The sequence below is a fragment of the Pseudophryne corroboree genome, chromosome 1 (genome assembly GCF_028390025.1).
Source record: "Pseudophryne corroboree isolate aPseCor3 chromosome 1, aPseCor3.hap2, whole genome shotgun sequence".
Lineage (NCBI taxonomy): Eukaryota > Metazoa > Chordata > Amphibia > Anura > Myobatrachidae > Pseudophryne > Pseudophryne corroboree.
The window spans coordinates 1,000,091,075-1,000,113,349 of NC_086444.1; the positions used below are offsets into that span (position 1 = coordinate 1,000,091,075).

General features: G+C 45.6%; 1 protein-coding gene across 1 annotated transcript in view; it reads right to left on the minus strand.

Annotated features, from left to right (window-relative positions):
- Positions 1-4,795: 4,795 nt before the first annotated feature.
- The window catches only part of LOC134921964 (histone PARylation factor 1), a 187,755-nt gene continuing 170,275 nt past the window's right edge, over positions 4,796-22,275 (minus strand). The window contains exons 7-8 of the mRNA XM_063920630.1: positions 5,732-5,904; positions 4,796-5,017 (exon numbers count right to left, since the gene is read on the minus strand). Of these exons, the coding sequence (XP_063776700.1) occupies positions 4,886-5,017; positions 5,732-5,904 (305 nt within the window). The 3' untranslated portion in view covers positions 4,796-4,885. The remainder of the gene's footprint in view (positions 5,018-5,731; positions 5,905-22,275) is intronic.

Below are 22,275 nucleotides of genomic sequence, written 5' to 3' on the forward strand. Positions count from 1 at the left end.
ATCACCTTCGGAAAGAGTGAAAGTGGAGGGAACACCGAGACCGACTGAAACACCCAAGGTGCCACGAGAGCGTCCACCGCTATAGCTTGAGTGTCCCTTGACCTGGAACAATATCCCTGAAGTTTCATGTTGAGGTGAGACGCCATCATGTCTAATCGAGGAATTCCCCAAAGCCTTGTCACTTCTGTGAAAACTTCTTGATGAAGACCCCACTCTCCTGGACGGAGATCGTGTCTGCTGAGGAAGTCCATTTCTCCGTTGTCTTCACCTGGAACGACGACCTCTAATAGAGCGTTTACATGCCTTTCCACTCCTCGGAAACTTTTGCGCTTTGTACCTCGTTCCGCCCTAGCGGCTTACTTCCGCTACAGCTGTTTAGTCGTCCAACAGAAATGAGACGGGCAGAACACGAAGATGTTCGTTGTAAATAGCTCTTAATCCAAGAACGCTTATTGCTGACCAGCTTCCCGGCTTGATCCTTTCCCCCTGGACACTCTTCTCCTGGAAAGACTGCTTCCCAGCCTCAGAGACTTGTATCCATGGACCCCAGGATCTAATCCGGGATCCCGAACCTTCGTCCCTTTAGGAGGTGAGAACTGTGAAGCCACCACAGGAGAGAGATTCTGGTCCTGGAAAATAGCATTATTTTCCGGTGCATGTGCAGGTAAGACCCGGACCACCTCTCCAACTGGTCCCGCAAAAACAACTCTGGCATTTGACCTGCTCACCGAATGGCCTCGTAGCCCGCAACCATCTTTTGCATTAACGGAACGTATTGACGGGTTTACCCTGTTGCAAATCTGATCCGACTCTCTATCATCAGACCTCTTTCCACAGGAAAGCACAAACTCTTAACAGATCAGTATCTAATCTTATTCCCAACTCCGACCTCTGCGTCGGAGGGATCAACAGCGATTCATTGTGTTGAAGAACTGTCAGATAGAAACAACGAATTGTACCACTTGTTTCTTGACCTCGCCGTAGTCAGGAGAGCGTCCCAGTACAGGATAATAATGGTTCTTACTATAGAAGGAAAACCATCATATGGTTATCACTCCGGTGAAATGGCAATGACAATCCCGAATAGCAAAACTAGGTAAGCTTTATGCGGATGACCGCATTTAAACCCTCTTTCATAGGTTTGAGAACCCCGCCTTGAGAGATTCCATCTTGTAGCTCATTTTCCTGAGTAGAAATCATTTATGGGATTGTTGTGACCGAGCTGTCCTGGTTCAGAAGCACTAAAAAGCTTGAATAGCAGCTTTTTTTTTTAATGACCGGGACAGCAGGACAATGTCCTGATCCTGACCCAACTCTTGTATGGCGTCGCATACTACCTCTTCCTAGGAGAATCGGTAAGATCCATCTGAAAATTCAGTGAGGGGAAACATTCAGACAACTCGAGTATATCCCCCTTTGGACTCTATTCTTAACTCACTGTGTCAAGTCCCTTCTAGGACTGACTGAAGAGTATTAGACAAGTTCCCACCGGTGTGGGCTCCAGCAAGATAGACCCAGAGCCCTGCGGTGGATGTGGTAGACACAGAGGAGGATATCAAGTTCTGTGAAGTTGAAAAGGCTGCTTACCTTTTCACCTCACTACCTACAAAGAAGGGGAATAACAACGGTATCCAACTGGTCAAAATGACTGCATCCGCAACAAATGCGTCACCAACCGTTGTGATGGAACATAGATACCAGTGGTATCTGCCAAGAACAACTTAACCAAGTCATCCCCAAACCAGATTATCCCTTTATAGGGAAGATATCCCAGTATTTCTCGGAGTCAGTGCATACTTCTTGTAATCGCACGGCAGCAAGCTGCAATGTACTAGATAAGACCCAAGGAATATTCCATTTCTCCCCAGGTTAATTATATCGGATAACAATGTACCCAACCATTTCTGAATACAATTACTTCCCCTTGCGTATGTAATGCAAATATCATCAAAGCATATAATTAAAACATCACTTAGCTTCCTGTATACGATCCTTTGTGACAGGGCCCCGTGCAGACCAGGGGTTGACGTTCCCTTTATTCTATCCACGGCGGGAGAAGAATAAACACTCGGACTCCTCGTGAGGATTCGAGACCATCTTGTCACGGCTGACCTAGAGCTTCATCAACAGAGCGACCAGCACATGAGAAGGAATAACTTTACCTCAGCATTCATAATAAACTAATATAAATGTACACATTAAAAAAAATATATATAATATATATATAATATATATAATATATATATATATATATATATATCAGAAAAAACGAGGCGGCACTCCAAGATTTGAAATCAGGAAAACTTTAGTGCACTGAAGTTTTCCTGATTCCAAATCATGGAGTGCAGTCTCGTTTTTTCTGGTACATATACAGGGGGTTGCTATACCCCAGGAGGGCACCCAAGTCAAGCTAAATGTGGAGGTTCTAGCTATCCTGTGGAGTGCCGGATTTGTTCATTTATATATATATATATATATATAATCTGTCCGGAACATCAGGGTCCCTAGTGACATTAATGTGTTCTGAATGTGTATGAACGTGTACTGAATGCCAATGTTGTGGATCTAATCAGGAAAAATTATGGCCGACACAGAACACAGTATTCGTGTTGACAACAGGGAGTAGTAACTGGGCAAAATAACATTTTTGTGACCCCGAGGGGTCTGAGGGAAACATATACCTAAGTTCACTAGGACGCCCCCCCAGAAATACTATCACGTCTGTACCCGAGGTACATACAGGTATAGGTTCTTTTTCATTATTGTACACCCAGTCCTAATAGTTGGTGCCGACAGGATCACCCACATACGTCTGTGTCTCCCAAACGGTGTGTACTTTAGAAAAGCTTACACTACTGACACTTAATCACATTAATCAAGTACCATCTAAAGTCGGCAATGCCGACAGAGGGATTCCCATATCTGTTTGTGGTAGAGCACTCACATGTGCACTAAACACCCACCAACATTGTTAAAAAGGGCAGATATCTGACAGGGGAAACACAAACTTTAACCAACTCACTTTACACACACACTATATATATATATATATATATATAGTGCTTTATGCCTATTACTGCACTAAATAACTGTGCCCCCCCCTCATTTCACACTGGTAACTGTTTAGCAGTGTTTTGGCGGGCCCAGCAGCTCTGTGAGGAGAAAATGGCGCGGTATCGAGTTGTGAGGGCTAAGCCACACCCCCTTCTCGGCACGATTCAGTCCCGATATTTTTGTATAATTTTATACTGGTGGGGGTCATTAGACACCCACGAGTGGGACTGATAGTCGGCATGCAGACTGTCAGGATTGTGATGCAGCGGTATGTAGGCGTAGGTATTCTGACCACCGGTTACATAACTACATCCCCATTCAATGGGTCAGGCTCGTGAATTTTACTATAGCAGCCAGAATGTGTCCAGGAACATACTACTGCTGTTTAGCCTGTGCAGAGGGAACTTTAAAAAGGGGGTTCCCGTTGTCAACTGCACTAATCTAGGAAGCTACAAAGGTAATGTGCAAATCCAGCCACTGCAGTATTAGAGGACCATGCCCTTTTGGCCTTGGTTGACATGAATAGGCTACTGCATGCCCGAAAACAAACCAGAAATTATGCTTTTGGTTGGTTTTCAGTTCTGTAATGTGATGAATCTAACATATTTGCTTTAACAGGAGGTGCCTTATTGTAGTTTCCCTTGTCACTCCTTATAGTGGACCACCAGTTATCAGTGTCCTATTCTCCATTGTACTTGGTTACACTCAATCAATAAATCAATATTTTGAAATTGAAATCCTATTTGTTGAAGAAACTCACAAGTATTTTTAATGTTCTCAAACACTGAACAGTTAGTACACTTAAACTTTTTCCTTTTTGTGGACAGAGAAACAGACTAAAAACTAAAAATCTTTGTGCAGATCAAAGAACATGAGAGATCTGGCTCTTCCTAGGCTCATTCAGGATGGTATCGGGATCCGGTTAGTCAAAATACAGACGGTGGCATCCCGACACCTGGTAGGTAAGGAGTCTAACCATCCCCGGCTCCTGCCCTAACACTACCTCCACCCCCTTAGTGCCGAACCCTAACCTTTTGCACTCTCCCTCTCCCCCCCTCCCTCCAGCCTAAACCTAACTGCCCACTTCCCCGTACACGGTCTGGGCGGGATGTGTCAAGCACTTGCAGTACATCCCACCACTTACCGCATTGATACTAGTTGCATATGTGCTAACACATGCGATTAGTATCGCAAAGGACAGCTTTCCCCAATAAGAGCTGACATACTTACGATCGGGATTCTGGCATCGGGGTTGTGATTGTGATCCCAGCATTGCTCTTCTGACCAGTGTTAGAACCCCAAATACCGGTATGCTGACCGGATCCCACTCTTTCATTTTGATGGAATGAGTGGGATCTGGTCAGCATAATCGGTGTTTGTATTGTTATATCAGTTGCAAAGATAAAAAAAAAGTATTACATTTTGGTGATAATTTCATATTTATAACACTATAAAAAGGGATTCTGATACGGAATGCCAGGCTACAATTTACTTTATTTTTTTGTAACAATTTCATGGGATGAGTCCCTATTTTTATTATTGGAATGCTCAGAAGTGTCCAGGCAGTGCTTTGGCAGGGATCCTCAGTGAGCAGATGAGATCCCCTTTTACTCTACAGGTTCTCCCTGCAGAGGAAATTAAGACTACTTGTACCTCTTGCCAGCCCATTGAAGCACAGGTTCAGAATTACGACTCAGATCTTCTTTTCTAAGTCAAACATTGATATTAAACACGCGACAAATTTTATTATAAAACTAATTTTATAGAATAACACATGAGTAACAAGTACAGAACAAAGTAGAAAACATTTTAAACTGTGCTACGGTGTGGATTAGGTGTCTAGCTGGTTTACATTCTCTTTGCTCCGGTTTGCCAGGTGAGATTCGATTATTTCCGCAAATAAATCTTTTTTAAGTAGTTTGTATGCCAGTGGCAAAAGCTGTCCAGCCACTTTGTGAAAGTACTGAAAAATAAAATAAAAATACAGGTTTTTTAATATAACCATCTCCACCTCAATGACCATTCTGTTAATTGGTTAAAGTTAATCCTAATGAAACTGACAAATATGAACAGAGGCTTAATTATGAAATTAGACTGAATAATTTGTATGGCCTTTACATACACAAAAACTTACTACAACTGAGGCGGGATTAGAAACAAAAACATTTCTATGATTCTTTAGCTATAATACAGGTTGAGTATCCTATATCCGGAATGCTAGGTACCAGGAGCATTCTGTATATGGGATTTTTCCAGATAATGGAATACCCAGTCTGGCAGTCATTGTGGGGGTCCGGGAGGGTCAGCGGGGGCCCAGCATGCGCTATGCAGCTAGGGAATTGCTGCAAAGCCACTCCTCCGCCGCCAGCCATTGGTCACAGCTGTAGTGACGTCATGAAGTCTGGGCATTTTATAACGTCACTAGATGTCCAGGATATTCTGGTTTTCTGAACATTTAGAAAAACAGAGACCGGACCTGTAATACTTAAAGGATAAAATTCAACTTTTAGGTCTGAATTGTGCAAATCTAGCCTACTATGGTGTTTGCGATTATCAGTCTATTGCCCCATATCTGCAGATTAGATTGAAGAGATGTTCTATTTCGCACTTAACACATAAAATTAAAACAATTTGTTAAAAAAAAAAAACAAAAAAAAAAACCCTTTATAATACTTACATGTGATCCATAACAAAACAGGTCAATTCCCAGCTCATAGCCCATACCGTAATCACACTCATCATTTGCAAACTGAACAAAAGTGATAATTTCCTGAATAGGAGCAAAAGCTTTCATTCTCTTTCCGTCATCAGGAGCTTCAACAATGGCTTTGCAAATTCTCTTAAGGTTTCCTAAAAAAATAAAAATAAAATAATAAGATTTTAAATCTACCGGTAAATATTTTTTTCCTAGTCCGTAGAGGATGCTGGGGACTCCGTAAGGACCATGGGGTATAGACAGGCTCCGCAGGAGACATGGGCACTCTAAAGACTTTAGAATGGGTGTGCACTGGCTCCTCCCTCTATGCCCCTCCTCCAGACCTCAGTTAGAGAAACTGTGCCCAGAGGAGACTGACAGAACGAGGAAAGGATTTTTGTTAATCTAAGGGCAAGATTCATACCAGCCCACACCATCCACACCGTATAACCTGGAATATACGCAACCAGTTAACAGTATGAACAAAACAGCATTAGCCAACGACTGATCTTAACTGCAACATAACCCTTATGTAAGCAACTATATACAAGTTTTGCAGAAATATGTCCGCACTGGGACGGGCGCCCAGCATCCTCTACGGACTAGGAGAAAAAGATTTACCGGTAGGTTTAAAATCTTATTTTCTCTTACGTCCTAGAGTATGCTGGGGACTCCGTAAGGACCATGGGGATTATACCAAAGCTCCAGACCGGGCGGGAGAGTGCGGATGACTCTGCAGCACCGATTGAGCAAACATGAGGTCCTCATCAGCCAGGGTATCAAACTTATAGAACTTTGCAAAAGTGTTTGAACCCGACCAAGTAGCTGCTCGGCAAAGCTGTAAAGCCGAGACGCCTCGGGCAGCCGCCAAAGAAGGGCCCACCTTCCTAGTGGAATGGGCCTTTACCGAATTTGGTAACGGCAATCCAACCGTAGAATGAGCCTGCTGAATCGTGTTACAGATCCAGCGAGCAATAGTCTGCTTAGAAGCAGGAGCACCAACCTTGTTGGCTGCATACAGGACAAACAGTGCCTCTGTTTTCCTAACCCGAGCTGTCCTGGCTACGTAATTTTTTAAAGCCCTGACTACATCCAGGGACTGGGAATCCTCCAAGTCTCCCGTAGCCACCGGCACCACAATAGGTTGGTTCATATGAAACGATGAAACCACCTTAGGCAAAAATTGAGGACGAGTCCTCAACTCTGCTCTATCCACATGGAAAATCAGATAGGGGCTTTTGTGAGACAAAGCCGCCAATTCGGACACCCGCCTTGCAGATGCCAAGGCCAACCACATGACCACCTTCCAAGTGAGAAATTTTAATTCAACAGTTTGAAAAGGTTCAAACCAGTGAGATTTTAGGAACCGTAACACCACGTTAAGATCCCATGGTGCCACTGGGGGCACAAAAGGGGGCTGGATGTGCAGCACTCCCTTTACAAAAGTCTGGACTTCTGGGAGAGAAGCCAATTCCTTCTGAAAGAATAAAGATAGGGCTGAAATCTGTACCTTAATGGAGCCTAACTTCAGGCCCACTCCTGTTTGTAGAAAGTGGAGAAAACGGCCCAGGTGGAAATCTTCCGTAGGAGCATTCTTGGCTTCACACCAAGACACATACTTCCTCCAGATACGGTGATAATGTTTCGCCGTCACCTACTTCCTAGCCCTTATGAGTAGGGAGGACTTCCTCCGGAACACCTTTCCCAGCTAGGATTCGGTGTTCAACCGACATGCCGTCAAACGTAACCGCGGTAAGTCTTGGAACATGCAGGGCCCCTGCTGCAACAGTTCCTCCCTGAGAGGAAGAGGCCATGGATCTTCTGTGAGCATCTCCCGAAGATCCAAATACCAGGCCCTTCGAGGCCAATCTGGAACAATGAGTATTGTCTGCACTTTTTCGTCTTATGAGTCTCAATATTTTTGAGATGAGAGGAAGAGGAGGGAACACATAGACCGACTGAAACACCCATGGTGTCACCAGGGCGTCTGCTGCTACTGCCTGAGGGTCCCTTGACCTGGCACAATACCTCCGAAGCTTCTTGTTGAGGCGTGACGCCATCATGTCTATTTGATGAAGTCCCCAAAGACTTGTTATCTCTGCAAAAACTTCCAGATGAAGTCCCCGCTCTCCTGGATGGAGATCGTGTCCAGTTGTCCACTCCCGGAATGAAGACTGCTGCCAGAGCGCTTACGTGATTTTCCGCCCAGCGAAGAATCCTGGTGGCTTCCGCCATTGCCACTCTGCTCCTTATCCCGCCTTGGCGGTTTACATGAGCCACGGCTGTGACGTTGTCTGATTGAATCAGAATCGGCAGGTCACGAAGAAGATTCTCCGCTTGTCGTAGGCCGTTGTATATGGCCCTTAATTCCAGTATGTTGATATGCCTCCTGGCTTGACCATAGGCCCTGAAAGTTTCTTCCTAGTGTGACTGCTCCCCATCCTCGGAGGCTCGCGTCCGTGGTCACCAGAACCCAGTCTTGAATGCCGAACCTGCGACCCTCTAGAAGGGGAGTACTCTGCAGCCACCACAGGAGAGACACCCTGGCCCTGGGGGACAGGCTTATTTTCTGATGAATTTGAAGATGGGACCCGGACCACCTGTCCAGAAATGTCCACTGAAATGTCCTTGCATAAAACCTGCCGAAGGGGATGGCCTCGTAGGTCGCCACCATTTTTCCCAGTACTCGAGTGCATTGATGGACTGACACTCGTCGGTTTTAACAGGTCTCTGACCATGTTCTGAAGTTCCTGGGCTTTTTCCATTGGGAGAAAAACCCTCTTTTGTTCCGTGTCCAGAATCATGCCTAAGTAAGATAGCAGAGTCGTTGGAATCAACTGTGACTTTGGTAGATTTAGAATCCAGCGATGTTGCTGCAGCACTCTCAGGGAGAGCGACGCGCTTTTCAGCAACTGATCTCTCGATCTCGCTTTTATCAGGAGATCGTCCAAGTACGGGATAATTGTGACTCCCTGCCTGCACAGGAGCACCATCATTTCCGCCATTACCTTGGTGAAAATCCTCGGGGCCATGGAAAGCCCAAACGGCAACGTCTGAAACTGGTAATGACAGTCCTGTACAGCGAATCTCAGGTACGCCTGATGAGGGGGATATATGGGGACATGAAGGTATGCATCCTTTATGTCCAGTGACACCATAAAATCCCCCCTTCCAGGCTGGAGATAACTGCCCGGAGCGATTCCATCTTGAATTTGAACTTTTTCAAGTACAGGTTTAGGGATTTTAGATTTAGAATGGGCCTGACCGAGCCATCCGGTTTCGCGACCACAAACAGGGTTGAATAGTACCCCTTCCCCTGTTGAGCTAGGGGAACCTCGACAACCACTTGTTGTTGACACAGTTTTTGAATTGCAGCTAAAATATCTCCCTTTCTGGGGAAGAAGCTGGTAACGCCGATTTTAAAAACCGGCGAGGAGGCACGTCTTCGAATTCCAGCTTGTATCCCTGGGATACAATTTCCATTGCCCAAGGATCCACGTCTGATTGAACCCAGACGTGGCTGAAGAGTCGAAGACGTGCCTCCACCGGCGTGGACTCCCTCACTGGAGCCCCAGCGTTATGCAATGGATTTAGTAGAAGCTGGGGAGGACTTCTGCTCCTGGGAACTAGCCGTAGCAGGCATTCTTTTCCCTCTACCCTTACCTCTGGCGAGGAAGGAAGAGCCCGACCTCTTCTGGACTTATGCGGCCGAAAGGACTGCATCTGATATTGAGGTGTTTTCTTTTGCTGTGGGAGAACATAAGGTAAAAAAGTAAATTTACCCGCGGTAGCTGTGGAAACCAGGTCCGCGAGACCTTCCCCAAATAAAACCTCACCCTTGTAAGGCAAAACTTCCATACGCCTCTTGGAGTCGGCATCACCCGTCCATTGGCGGGTCCACAGGGCTCGCCTAGCAGAAATCGCCATGGCGTTGGCTCTCGAACCTAGCAGCCCAACGTCTCTCTGAGCATCTCTCATATATAAGACTGCGTCTTTAATGTGACCTAAGGTCAATAAAATGGTATCCCTATCTAGGGTATCAATGTCAGCTGACAAGGTATCTGTCCAAGCTGCTACAAACCCAAGCCGACGCTATTGCCGGTCTGAGCAAAGCACCCGTATGTGTATAAATTGATTTTAAAGTAGTTTCCTGTCTGCGATCAGCAGGATCCTTGAGGGCTGCCGTGTCTGGAGACGGTAGCGCCACCTTCTTGGACAAGCGCGTTAAAGCCTTGTCCACCCTGGGCGATGATTCCCACCGTACCCTGTCCTGTGCAGGTAAAGGATACGCCATAAGAATCCTCTTGGGAATCTGCAGTTTTTTGTCTGGAGTTTCCCAAACTTTTTCAAATAATGCGTTCAGCTCATGAGATGGGGGAAAGGTTACCTCAGGTTTCTTTTCCTTAAACATGCATACCCTCGTGTCAGGGACAGAGGGGTCATCTGTGATATGCAAAACATCTTTTATTGCAATAATCATATAATGAATACTTTTAGCCACCCTTGGGTGTAACCTCGCATCATCGTAGTCGACACTGGAGTCAGAATCCATGTCGGTATCGGAGACCCTGAAGGGCCCTGTGACACAGTCAAAGCCATGGATTGACTCCCTGTTTCATTCCTGGACTCTGCTTTGTCCAATCTCTTATGTAATAAAGCACATTTGCATTTAAAACATTACACATATCCAACCAATCAGGTGTCGACGTTGCAGACAGAGACACCACAATCATCTGCTCCACCTCCTCCTTAGATGAGCCTTTCGCTTCAGACATGCCGACACACACGTACCGACACCCCCACACACTCATGGATATATCTATATGGAGACAGTCCCCCAATAAGGCCCTTTGGAGAGACAGAGAGAGTATGCCAGCACACATCCAGCGCCACCTGACACTGGAATAAAATCCCAGTCAGTACAGTGCTTTTATATAAATATATATATATACACACTCACTGCGCCAATTAAATGTGCCCACTCCCCTCTTCTTTGCCCTCTGTAACCGTGTTCAGCAGGGGAGAGTCCGGGAAGCCAGCTTCTCTGCAGTGTGCTGTGGAGAAAATGGCGCTGGTTAATGCTGGAGGATCAAGCTCCGCCCCCTCAACGGCAGGCTTCGGTTCTGCTCAAATTATTTACACTGGCAGGGGGTTTATTAATATACTGCCTCCGCAGTATCTACTCTAAATGCCAGGGTCCCTTGAGGCTTATATTGCTGCCCAGGGCGCCCCCCCTGCGCCCTGCACCCTTACAGTGGCCGCTGTGTGTGTATGTGTGGGAGCAATTGCGCTGCGCGTTACCTCAGTGAAGATCTGAAGTCTTCTGCCGCCTTTGAAGTCTTCTTTTCTTCTTAATACACACCCGGCTTCTATCTTCCGGCTCTGTGAGGAGGACGGCGGTGCGGCTCCGGGACGAACGGCGAGGGTGAGACCTGCGTTCCGACCCTCTGGAGCTAATGGTGTCCAGTAGCCTAAGAAGCAGAGCCTATCATTTAAGTAGGTCTGCTTCTCTCCCCTCAGTCCCACGATGCAGGGAGCATGTTGCCAGCAGTGCTCCCTGAAAATAAAAAACCTAACAAACAGTCTTTTTCAGAGAAACTCAGGAGAGCTCCCCTGCAGTGCACCCAGTCTCCTCTGGGCACAGGATCTAACTGAGGTCTGGAGGAGAGACATAGAGGGAGGAGCCAGTGCACACCCATTCTAAAGTCTTTAGAGTGCCCATGTCTCCTGCAGAGCCCGTCTATACCCCATGGTCCTTACGGAGTCCCCAGCATCCTCTAGGACGTAAGAGAAAAGAAAAAAAAGGAAGGTAGTAGGCCACAAGAGAGACAGAACAGTCACTTTCATTAAAGGAAAAATAAGCTATTGCAAATGGCTCAAACGATAGCCCTAGCGGCAGAAATACAATACATATACAAGTGGCAGAATTTCAGGACTGGTTGCATTTGGAAATTACTTTTGAATAGATTAATCTTTAAACTATGATGTTAACGTAAAACATTAACATTAAAACACCACCTATCTTGACATGTTGGGGCAGTACGGATGGTGTAATGGTTAGCATTACTGCCTCACAGCACTGAAATCATGGGTTTGATTCCCACCATGGCCCTAACTGTGCAGAGTTTGTATATTCTCCCCGTACTCGTGTGGGTTTCCTCCAGGTACTCCAGTTTCCTCCCACAATCCAAAAATATACTGGTAGGTTAATTGGCTCCCAACAAAAATTAACCCTAGTTTGAATGTGTGTGTACATGTGATAGGGAATATAGATTGTAAGCTCCACTGGGGCAGGGACTGATGTGAATGGGCAAATATTCTCTGTACAGCGCTGCGGAATATGTGTGCGCTATATAAATAACTGGTAATAAATAAAAAATGTTCAGGAGTATTTTCTGTTGTAGGGTAAAGAAATATACAAATAGGAAGTTTACAAGGGAGGATTGGAGTAACTAACATATACTGTACATCCATATACAGGTTGAGTATCCCTTATCCAAAATGCTTGGGACCAGAAGTATTTTGGATATCGGATTTTTCCGTATTTTGGAATAATTGCATACCATAATGAGATATCATGGCGATGGGACCTAAGTCTAAGCACAGAATGCATTTGTTTCATATACACCTTATACCCACAGCCTAAAGGTCATTTTAGCAGATATTTGTAACACATTTGTGCATTAAACAAAGTGTGTTTACATTCACACAATTAATTTGTTTCATATAAATCTTATACACTCAGCCTGAAGGTCATTTAATACAAAATTATTTTAATAACTTTGTGTATTAAACAAAGTTTATGTACATTGAGCCGTCAGAAAACAAAGGTTTCACTATTTCAGTCTCACTGAAAAAAATCCGTATTTCGTAATGTTCCGTATTTCGGAATATTTGGATATGGGATACTCAACCTGTATTATTAAAGGCTAGACCACACTGCTAAAAAGTGGTTCACTCTGAAATCTTACACAGACTATTGCCTAATATTAACATGGAATCCAAGCGGCAGCTGTACACTTGTCAATATTGCCCTTCACCCAATCTATAGCACACTAACATTGCTCATACTTAGGTTAGTGAATGGGATGAGTTAAAGGCTATATTTATTAATGTGACAAGTGGAAAGACAATACAAAGCTAACTTGTTTCTGTGCATTGGATACAACTGTATGTAGAATTTGAAGATGAATATACACTGCTCAAAAAAAGAAAGGGAACACTTAAACACATCCTAGATCTGAATGAATGAAATATTCTTATTAAATACTTTGTTCTTTACATAGTTGAATGTGCCGACAACAAAATCACACAAAAATTATCAATGGAAATCAAATGTATTAACCCATGGAGGTCTGGATTTGGAGTCACTCAAAATTAAAGTGGAAAAACACACTACAGGCTGATCCAACTTTGATGTAATGTCCTTAAAACAAGTCAAAATGAGGCTAAGTAGTGTATGTGGCCTCCACGTGCCTGTATGACCTCCCTACAACGCCTGGGCATGCTCCTGATGAGGTGGCGGATGGTTTCCTGAGGGATCTCCTCCCAAACCTGGACTAAAGCATCCGCCAACTCCTGGACAGTCTGTGGTGCAACGTGGCGTTGGTGGATGGAGCGAGACATGATGTCCCAGATGTGCTCAATTGGATTCAGGTCTGGGGAACGGGCGGGCCAGTCCATAGCATCAATGCCTTCGTCTTGCAGGAACTGCTGACACACTCCAGCCACATGAGGTCTAGCATTATCTTGCATTAGAAGGAACCCAGGGCCAACCGCACCAGCATATGGTCTCACAAGGGGTCTGAGGATCTCATCTCGGTACCTAATGGCAGTCAGGCTACCTCTGGCGAGCACATGAAGGGCTGTGCAGCCCCCCAAAGAAATGCCACCCCACACCATTACTGACCCACTGCCAAACCAATCATGCTGGAGGATGTTGCAGGCAGCAGAACGTTCTCCTTGGCATCTCCAGACTCTGTCACGTCTGTCACATGTGCTCAGTGAGAACCTGCTTTCATCTGTGAAGAGCACAGGGCGCCAGTGGCGAATTTGCCAATCTTGGTGTTCTCTGGCAAATGCCAAACGTCCTGCACGGTGTTGGGCTGTAAGCACAACCCCCACCTGTTGACGTCGGGCCCTCAGAGTCTGTTTCTGATCGTTTGAGTAGACACATTTGTGGCTTGCTGGAGGTCATTTTGCAGGGCTCTGGCAGTGCTCCTCCTGTTCCTCCTTGCACAAAGGCAGAGGTAGCGGTCCTGCTGCTGGGTTGTTGCCCTCCTACGGCCTCCTCCACTTCTCCTGGTAGCGCCTCCATGCTCTGGACACTACGCTTACAGACACAGCAAACCTTCTTGCCACAGCTCGCATTGATGTGCCATCCTGGATGAGCTGCACAACCTGAGCCACTTGTGTGGGTTGTAGACTCCGTCTCATGCTACCACTAGAATGAAAGCACCGCCAGCTTTCAAAAGTGACCAAAACATCTGCCAGAAAGCATAGGAGCTGAAAAGTGGTCTGTGGTCACCACCTGCAGAACTCCTTTATTGGGGGTGTCTTGCTAATTGCCTACAATTTCCACCTGTTGTCTATTCCATTTGCACAACAGCATGTGAAATTGACTGTCAATCAGTGTTGCTTCCTAAGTGGACAGTGTGATTTCACAGAAGTGTGATTGACTTGGAGTTACATTGTGTTGTTTAAGTGTTCCCTTTATTTTTTTGAGCAGTGTATATTTTTGGGTTGGCCATATTCTAACAACAATATCAGTAATTAGGTTTGCAGCCCAACCACAAATTCAAACTCGTTTTTGCAAAAGACTTTGAATATACAGAAAACAGCATCAGTTTATTTCTCCAAAACGGGCATATTTTTTATTTATTTTTTCCCATTACTTAAAATTGGAAGAATCTGAACTAAAGTGTGTGTAATTTTTATTTCTCGAACACACAAGAAGAAATACTTTTATAATAATTCACCTTTTTAAAAATGGAAAAAGCTGTTATAGACACGAAGGGTTTCATAATAAAACCCGGGAACTGAAAATAATGCATCAATTTCCGTTCAACTACAGACTGCTTGGAGGTATGGAATATACATATTAGGGATGGAAATTTAGTCATGTTCAATCAGAATTAGATTGTTTCGTTTCAACTGCTAACTTTTTTTTTAAAATGTTTTGCCGATGAACAAGGGTGCTGGGACAGACAGGCAGGCTCATTTTATTGGCTCCTGCACCTGGTGACCAAGGCCACATATACAGCAGATAAGGCAGAAAAATCTCATACCATCTGTGAAACAGTCATGGTAGTATCATAGTTTAAGCCTGTTTTGCTGTATCTGGCCCAGGACAACTTGTCATCGTTGATGGGAAAGTTAATTTTGATTTATACCACAAGATTCTTAAGGAAAACGTCAGGAGCTGCATCTCAAGAGAACGTAGGTCATGCAGCAAGACAACGACCAAAAGCACACAAGTCATTTGACCAAAGAATGGTTTAAGAAGAATAAATTTAAAGTTTTGGAATGGCCAAGTCAAAGTCCTGACCTTAATTGAATTGAAATGTTGTAGAAGGACCCGAAACAAACAGGTCATGGGAAAAAAAACCACCAACATAACAGAGTTGAAGCTGTTTTGTATGTTAGAACGGGGTAAAAATTCCTCCAAGCTGATGTTCAGGACTAATCAAGAATTAGCGGAAGCGTTTACATGCAGTTATTGCTGCACAAGGGGTCATACCAGATACTGAAAGCAAAGGTTCACATACTTTTGCCACTCACAGATGTGTGATATTGGATCATTTTCCTCAATTAGAAAAATGAGCATGTCTTTTTTCGTCTCATTTGTTTTAGTTCTCTTAATCTACTTTTAGCACTTGTGTGAAAATCTGAGGTAGTTTTAGTCCAAATTTCAGCAGAAATAGAAAAATTTGAAGGGTTCACAAACTTTCAAGCACCACTGTAGTTAGTTTACTTCATACAAGCAGAAACATTAGCAACCATTTGTGCCCCTGAGCCAATGTTTAAGATTGGACAACGGTTTATGGCCCCTCCCCTTTAGAATGTAAGCTCTCACGAGTAGGGCCCTTTCCCTCATGTGCTTATCCTTGTTTTACTTCAATAATCCTCAACTGCCCCAAATCCAGCAGTTTTCGGCCACCCCAATAGTTATCTCAGTGTCATCTGCTGATGTAGTTATGTTTAGTTACTCTGTACTTGTCCTATATTGTCTTCAACTGTAAGTCACTGGTTTCCCGTTGATTATTTGCTTATGTACTCTGTAATTGAGGGATGCTTAACCCTTGTGTCACAATATAAAGGATAATAATAATGATTAAAAAAAATAAAGAAGTACCAACAGGGTTTTCTTTTGATGATCCATCTCTAATACCGATCACACAATGGGGGTAATTCCAAGTTGATCGCACAGCAGGACATTTTTTAGCAGTTGGGCAAAACCATGTGCACTGCAGGAGGGGGGGGGGCAGATATAACATTTGCAGCGAGATTTAGATTTGGATGGGTTATATTGTTTCTGTGCAGGGTAAATACTGGCTGCTTTATTTTTACACTGCAATTTAGATTGCAGATTGAACTCACCACACCCAAATCTCTCTCTCTCTGCACATGTTATATCTGCCTCCCCTGCAGTGCACATGGTTTTGCCCAACTGCTAGCAAAGTTCCTGCTGCGATCAACTCAGAATTACCCCCAATATGCAGCACAGTGGACAAGGTCACAATTTCCTTAGTTAATTTTAAATAGAACAATTAGGTTTACTATATCATCCTATTAAGCCGGGAATAGAATAGGATTCATGTCCTTACCTTGTTAAATCCTTTTCTTTTAGTCCATAGGGGTCACAGGAGTCATTACACTGGGTATAGGCTGGATAGGAAGCGAGGCAGGCACCAGAGAGTTACTTTCTTCTTCCCAGCATGCCCAAGCCTCCCTGTCCCCTATATCCCGCCCCCAACCCAAGGCCTGCCAGTTTTAGTTAGCAAGCCCCAGGCAGGAGCAGGAAAAGAGGAGACAGGAAAACCACATCACTCCCAGAGATACACTCACAGGATGACCGGCCACACATCACCACATATAGGAAGAAGTTCCCACAGGACAGGTGCGTCCGGGAGGACGTCCTGTGCCCCCAATGGACTCAAAGAAAAGAATTTAACAAGGTAAGAACATAAATCCTACTTTCCTTTTTGTACACTAGGGGGCACAGGATTCATTACACTGGGACATTCTAAAGTTGTCCACTCAAGGGTGGGGACGCTCCTGGACTGAACAAAAGCCTGAAGGCGGTGACACCTGAAGCCAAGGTCCAATGCCTAAAAACCTGAAAAAGGTCAAAACAGAAGTCATGAGGCTTCCCTGAAAGCTGCGCAACAGGGGCCCCACCGGAAGCTGCCCAAAAGAACTTCAATTTAAACCAGCAGAAGCAGAAAACCTCTGCAGGGGACATAACCATAGTCGTTAAAGCAGCCCAGAAAATGGGCAATGAAGCAACCTGGCCCAGGCCTTTTAGAGAAGCTGGCCAGCCCAGTCTGTGGGAATCCGAACAGTGATTATCCAGAGGCCCATTCATAGGCCTGAGGAGAGTCCACAGAACAACCAATGAGGACACCACCGGCATCATAACGGCAAGAAGTCCAACCAATGCAAGGAACCTCCCTGTCTGTAGGAAACAGTAACAAGGGGAAAATAGTCCACCAGGGAAGCCAAAGCGGCTGCCCAGTGTCCAACGGGTCAAAAGGAGCCAAGAGGAGGGCCAGAGAAACCTGGGACACATCCCCCAGAGCAACTGATCCTGCTGACATAGAAAAACAGACTGACAAAGCCAAGACTCTCTAGAAGCTGAAAGTTGTAGACCCATGTCCCAAACTGTCTTGGGAAAAACCAGCAGGCCTGAAAAACTGAATTAACCGGGAGCAAAACCTTTGAGAGATCCTTAACAATGAAGGATCACTAAGCATCCTAACAAACATCAGGCCAAAGTAGTTTCCCAGGCTCTATGGAAAAACCCGACTGTAGGACGGCGGTCACCAGAGCCATCCCTTAAAAAATAAAAATAGGATTTTAATACCTACCGGTAAATCCTTTTCTCGTAGTCCATAAGGAATATTGGGGGAAACTAGTACAATGGGGTATAGATGGGGTCCAAAAAGCCAGTGCACTTTAAATTTCTTCAACTGGGTGTGCTGGCTCCTCCACTCTATGCCCCCTCCCACAGGCAGGTAAAAACATGCATACAGAGAGAAGGAACATATAGAGAGAAGGAACTTGATAAAGGGTGGTGAGATTTACACACCACAAACATAAAACAACCAGCAACGGCAGAACAGGTAACTATAGAACAATAACCTGCAGAAAAGTCAACGCACTGAGGTGGGGTGCCCAATATCCCTTATGGACTACGAGAAAAAATAAGATTTTACTTACCGATAAATCTATTTCTCGGAGTCCGTAGTGGATGCTGGGGTTCCTGAAAGGACCATGGGGAATAGCGGCTCCGCAGGAGACAGGGCACAAAAAGTAAAGCTTTTTCCGATCAGGTGGTGTGCACTGGCTCCTCCCCCTATGACCCTCCTCCAGACTCCAGTTAGGTACTGTGCCCGGACGAGCGTACACAATAAGGGAGGATTTTGAATCCCGGGTAAGACTCATACCAGCCACACCAATCACACCGTACAACTTGTGATCTAAACCCAGTTAACAGTATGATAACAGCGGAGCCTCTGAAAGATGGCTTCCTTCAACAATAACCCGAATTAGTTAACAATAACTATGTACAATTTATGCAGATAATCCGCACTTGGGATGGGCGCCCAGCATCCACTACGGACTCCGAGAAATAGATTTATCGGTAAGTAAAATCTTATTTTCTCTATCGTCCTAGTGGATGCTGGGGTTCCTGAAAGGACCATGGGGATTATACCAAAGCTCCCAAACGGGCGGGAGAGTGCGGATGACTCTGCAGCACCGAATGAGAGAACTCCAGGTCCTCCTTAGCCAGAGTATCAAATTTGTAAAATTTTACAAACGTGTTCTCCCCTGACCACGTAGCTGCTCGGCAAAGTTGTAATGCCGAGACCCCTCGGGCAGCCGCCCAAGATGAGCCCACCTTCCTTGTGGAGTGGGCCTTTACAGATTTAGGCTGTGGCAGGCCTGCCACAGAATGTGCAAGTTGGATTGTGCTACAGATCCAACGAGCAATCGTCTGCTTAGACGCAGGAGCACCCATCTTGTTGGGTGCATACAATATAAACGAGTCAGATTTTCTGACTCCAGCTGTTCTTGCAATATATATTTTTAATGCTCTGACAACGTCCAGTAACTTGGAGTCCTCCAAGTCACTTGTAGCCGCAGGCACTACAATAGGCTGGTTCAGATGAAATGCTGACACCACCTTAGGGAGAAAATGCGGACGAGTCCGCAGTTCTGCCCTGTCCGAATGGAAAATCAGATATGGGCTTTTGTAAGATAAAGCTGCCAATTCTGACACTCTCCTGGCAGAAGCCAGGGCTAGAAGCATGGTCACTTTCCAAGTGAGATATTTCAAATCCACCTTATTTAGTGGTTCAAACCAATGAGATTTTAGAAAATCCAAAACTACATTGAGATCCCACGGTGCCACTGGAGGCACCACAGGGGGCTGTATATGCAGCACTCCCTTAACAAAGGTCTGGACTTCAGGGACTGAAGCCAATTCTTTTTGAAAGAAAATCGACAGGGCCGAAATTTGAACCTTAATAGATCCCAATTTGAGACCCATAGACAATCCTGATTGCAGGAAATGTAGGAATCGACCCAGTTGAAATTCCTCCGTCGGAGCACTCCGATCTTCGCACCACGCAACATATTTTCGCCAAATTCGGTGATAATGTTGCACGGTTACTTCTTTCCTTGCTTTAATCAAAGTAGGAATGACTTCTTCCGGCATGCCTTTTTCCATTAGGATCCGGCGTTCAACCGCCATGCCGTCAAACGCAGCCGCGGTAAGTCTTGAAACAGACAGGGACCCTGCTGAAGCAAGTCCCTCCTTAGAGGTAGAGGCCACGGATCTTCCGTGATCATCTCTTGAAGTTCCGGGTACCAAGTCCTTCTTGGCCAATCCGGAACCACTAGTATCGTTCTTACGCCTCTTTGCCGTATAATTCTCAATACTTTTGGTATGAGAGGCAGAGGAGGAAACACATACACCGACTGGTACACCCAAGGCGTTACCAGCGCGTCCACAGCTATTGCCTGCGGATCTCTTGACCTGGCGCAATACCTGTCCAGTTTTTTGTTGAGGCGAGACGCCATCATGTCCACCATTGGTCTTTCCCAACGGGTTACCAGCATGTGGAAGACTTCTGGATGAAGTCCCCACTCTCCCGGGTGAAGATCGTGTCTGCTGAGGAAGTCTGCTTCCCAGTTGTCCACTCCCGGGATGAACACTGCTGACAGTGCTATCACATGATTCTCTGCCCAGCGAAGAATCCTTGCAGCTTCTGCCATTGCACTCCTGCTTCTTGTGCCGCCCTGTCTGTTCACATGGGCGACTGCCGTGATGTTGTCCGACTGGATCAACACCGGTTTTCCCTGAAGCAGAGGTTCTGCCTGGCTTAGAGCATTGTATATTGCTCTTAGTTCCAGAATGTTTATGTGAAGAGACGTTTCCAGGCTTGTCCATACTCCCTGGAAGTTTCTTCCTTGTGTGACTGCTCCCCAGCCTCTCAGGCTGGCGTCCGTGGTCACCAGGATCCAATCCTGTATGCCGAATCTGAGGCCCTCCAATAGATGAGGACTCTGCAACCACCACAGAAGAGACACCCTTGTCCTTGGAGACAGGGTTATCCGTAGGTGCATCTGAAGATGCGACCCTGACCATTTGTCCAACAGATCCCTTTGGAAAATTCTTGCGTGGAATCTGCCGAATGGAATTGCTTCGTAAGAAGCCACCATTTTTCCCAGGACTCTTGTGCATTGATGTACAGACACCTTTCCTGGTTTTAGGAGGTTCCTGACAAGCTCGGATAACTCCTTGGCTTTTTCCTCCGGGAGAAAAACCTTTTTCTGAACCGTGTCCAGAATCATCCCTAGGAACAGCAGACGAGTTGTCGGTATTAACTGGGATTTTGGAATATTCAGAATCCACCCGTGCTGTTTTAGCACTTCTTGAGACAGTGCTAATCCCATCTCTAGCTGTTCTCTGGACCTCGCCCTTATTAGGAGATCGTCCAAGTATGGGATAATTAATACGCCTTTTCTTCGAAGAAGAATCATCATCTCGGCCATTACCTTTGTAAAGATCCGAGGTGCCGTGGACAATCCGAACGGCAGCGTCTGAAACTGATAGTGACAGTTTTGTACAACGAACCTGAGGTACCCCTGGTGTGAGGGGTAAATTGGAACGTGGAGATACGCATCCTTGATGTCCAAGGATACCATAAAGTCCCCCTCTTCCAGGTTCGCTATCACTGCTCTGAGTGACTCCATTTTGAACTTGAACTTCTTTATGTACAGGTTCAAGGACTTCAGATTTAGAATAGGCCTTACCGAGCCATCCGGCTTCGGTACCACAAAAAGAGTGGAATAATACCCCTTCCCTTGTTGTAGAAGAGGTACCTTGACTATCACCTGCTGAGAGTACAGCTTGTGAATGGCTTCCAAAACCGTCTCCCTTTCGGAGGGGGACGTTGGTAACGCAGACTTCAGGAAACGGCGAGGTGGATCTGTCTCTAATTCCAACCTGTACCCCTGAGATATTATCTGCAGGATCCAGGGATCTACCTGCGAGTGAGCCCACTGCGCGCTGTAATTTTTGAGACGACCACCCACCGTCCCCGAGTCCGCTTGAGAAGCCCCAGCGTCATGCTGAGGCTTTTGTAGAAGCCGGGGAGGGCTTCTGTTCCTGGGAAGGAGCTGCGTGTTGCTGTCTCTTCCCTCGACCTTTGCCTCGTGGCAGATATGAATAGCCCTTTGCTCTCTTATTTTTAAAGGAACGAAAGGGCTGCGGTTGAAAAGTCGGTGCCTTTTTCTGTTGGGGAGTGACTTGAGGTAGAAAAGTGGATTTCCCGGCTGTAGCCGTGGCCACCAAATCTGATAGACCGACTCCAAATAACTCCTCCCCTTTATACGGCAAAACTTCCATATGCCGTTTTGAATCCGCATCGCCTGTCCACTGTCGCGTCCATAAAGCTCTTCTGGCCGAAATGGACATAGCACTTACCCGTGATGCCAGTGTGCAGATATCCCTCTGTGCATCACGCATATAAAGAAATGCATCCTTTATTTGTTCTAACGACAGTAAAATATTGTCCCTGTCCAGGGTATCAATATTTTCAATCAGGGACTCTGACCAAACTACCCCAGCACTGCCCATCCAGGCAGTCGCTACAGCTGGTCGTAGTATAACACCTGCATGTGTGTATATACTTTTTTGGATATTTTCCATCCTCCTATCTGATGGATCTTTAAGTGCGGCCGTCTCAGGAGAGGGTAACGCCACTTGTTTAGATAAGCGTGTTAGCGCCTTGTCC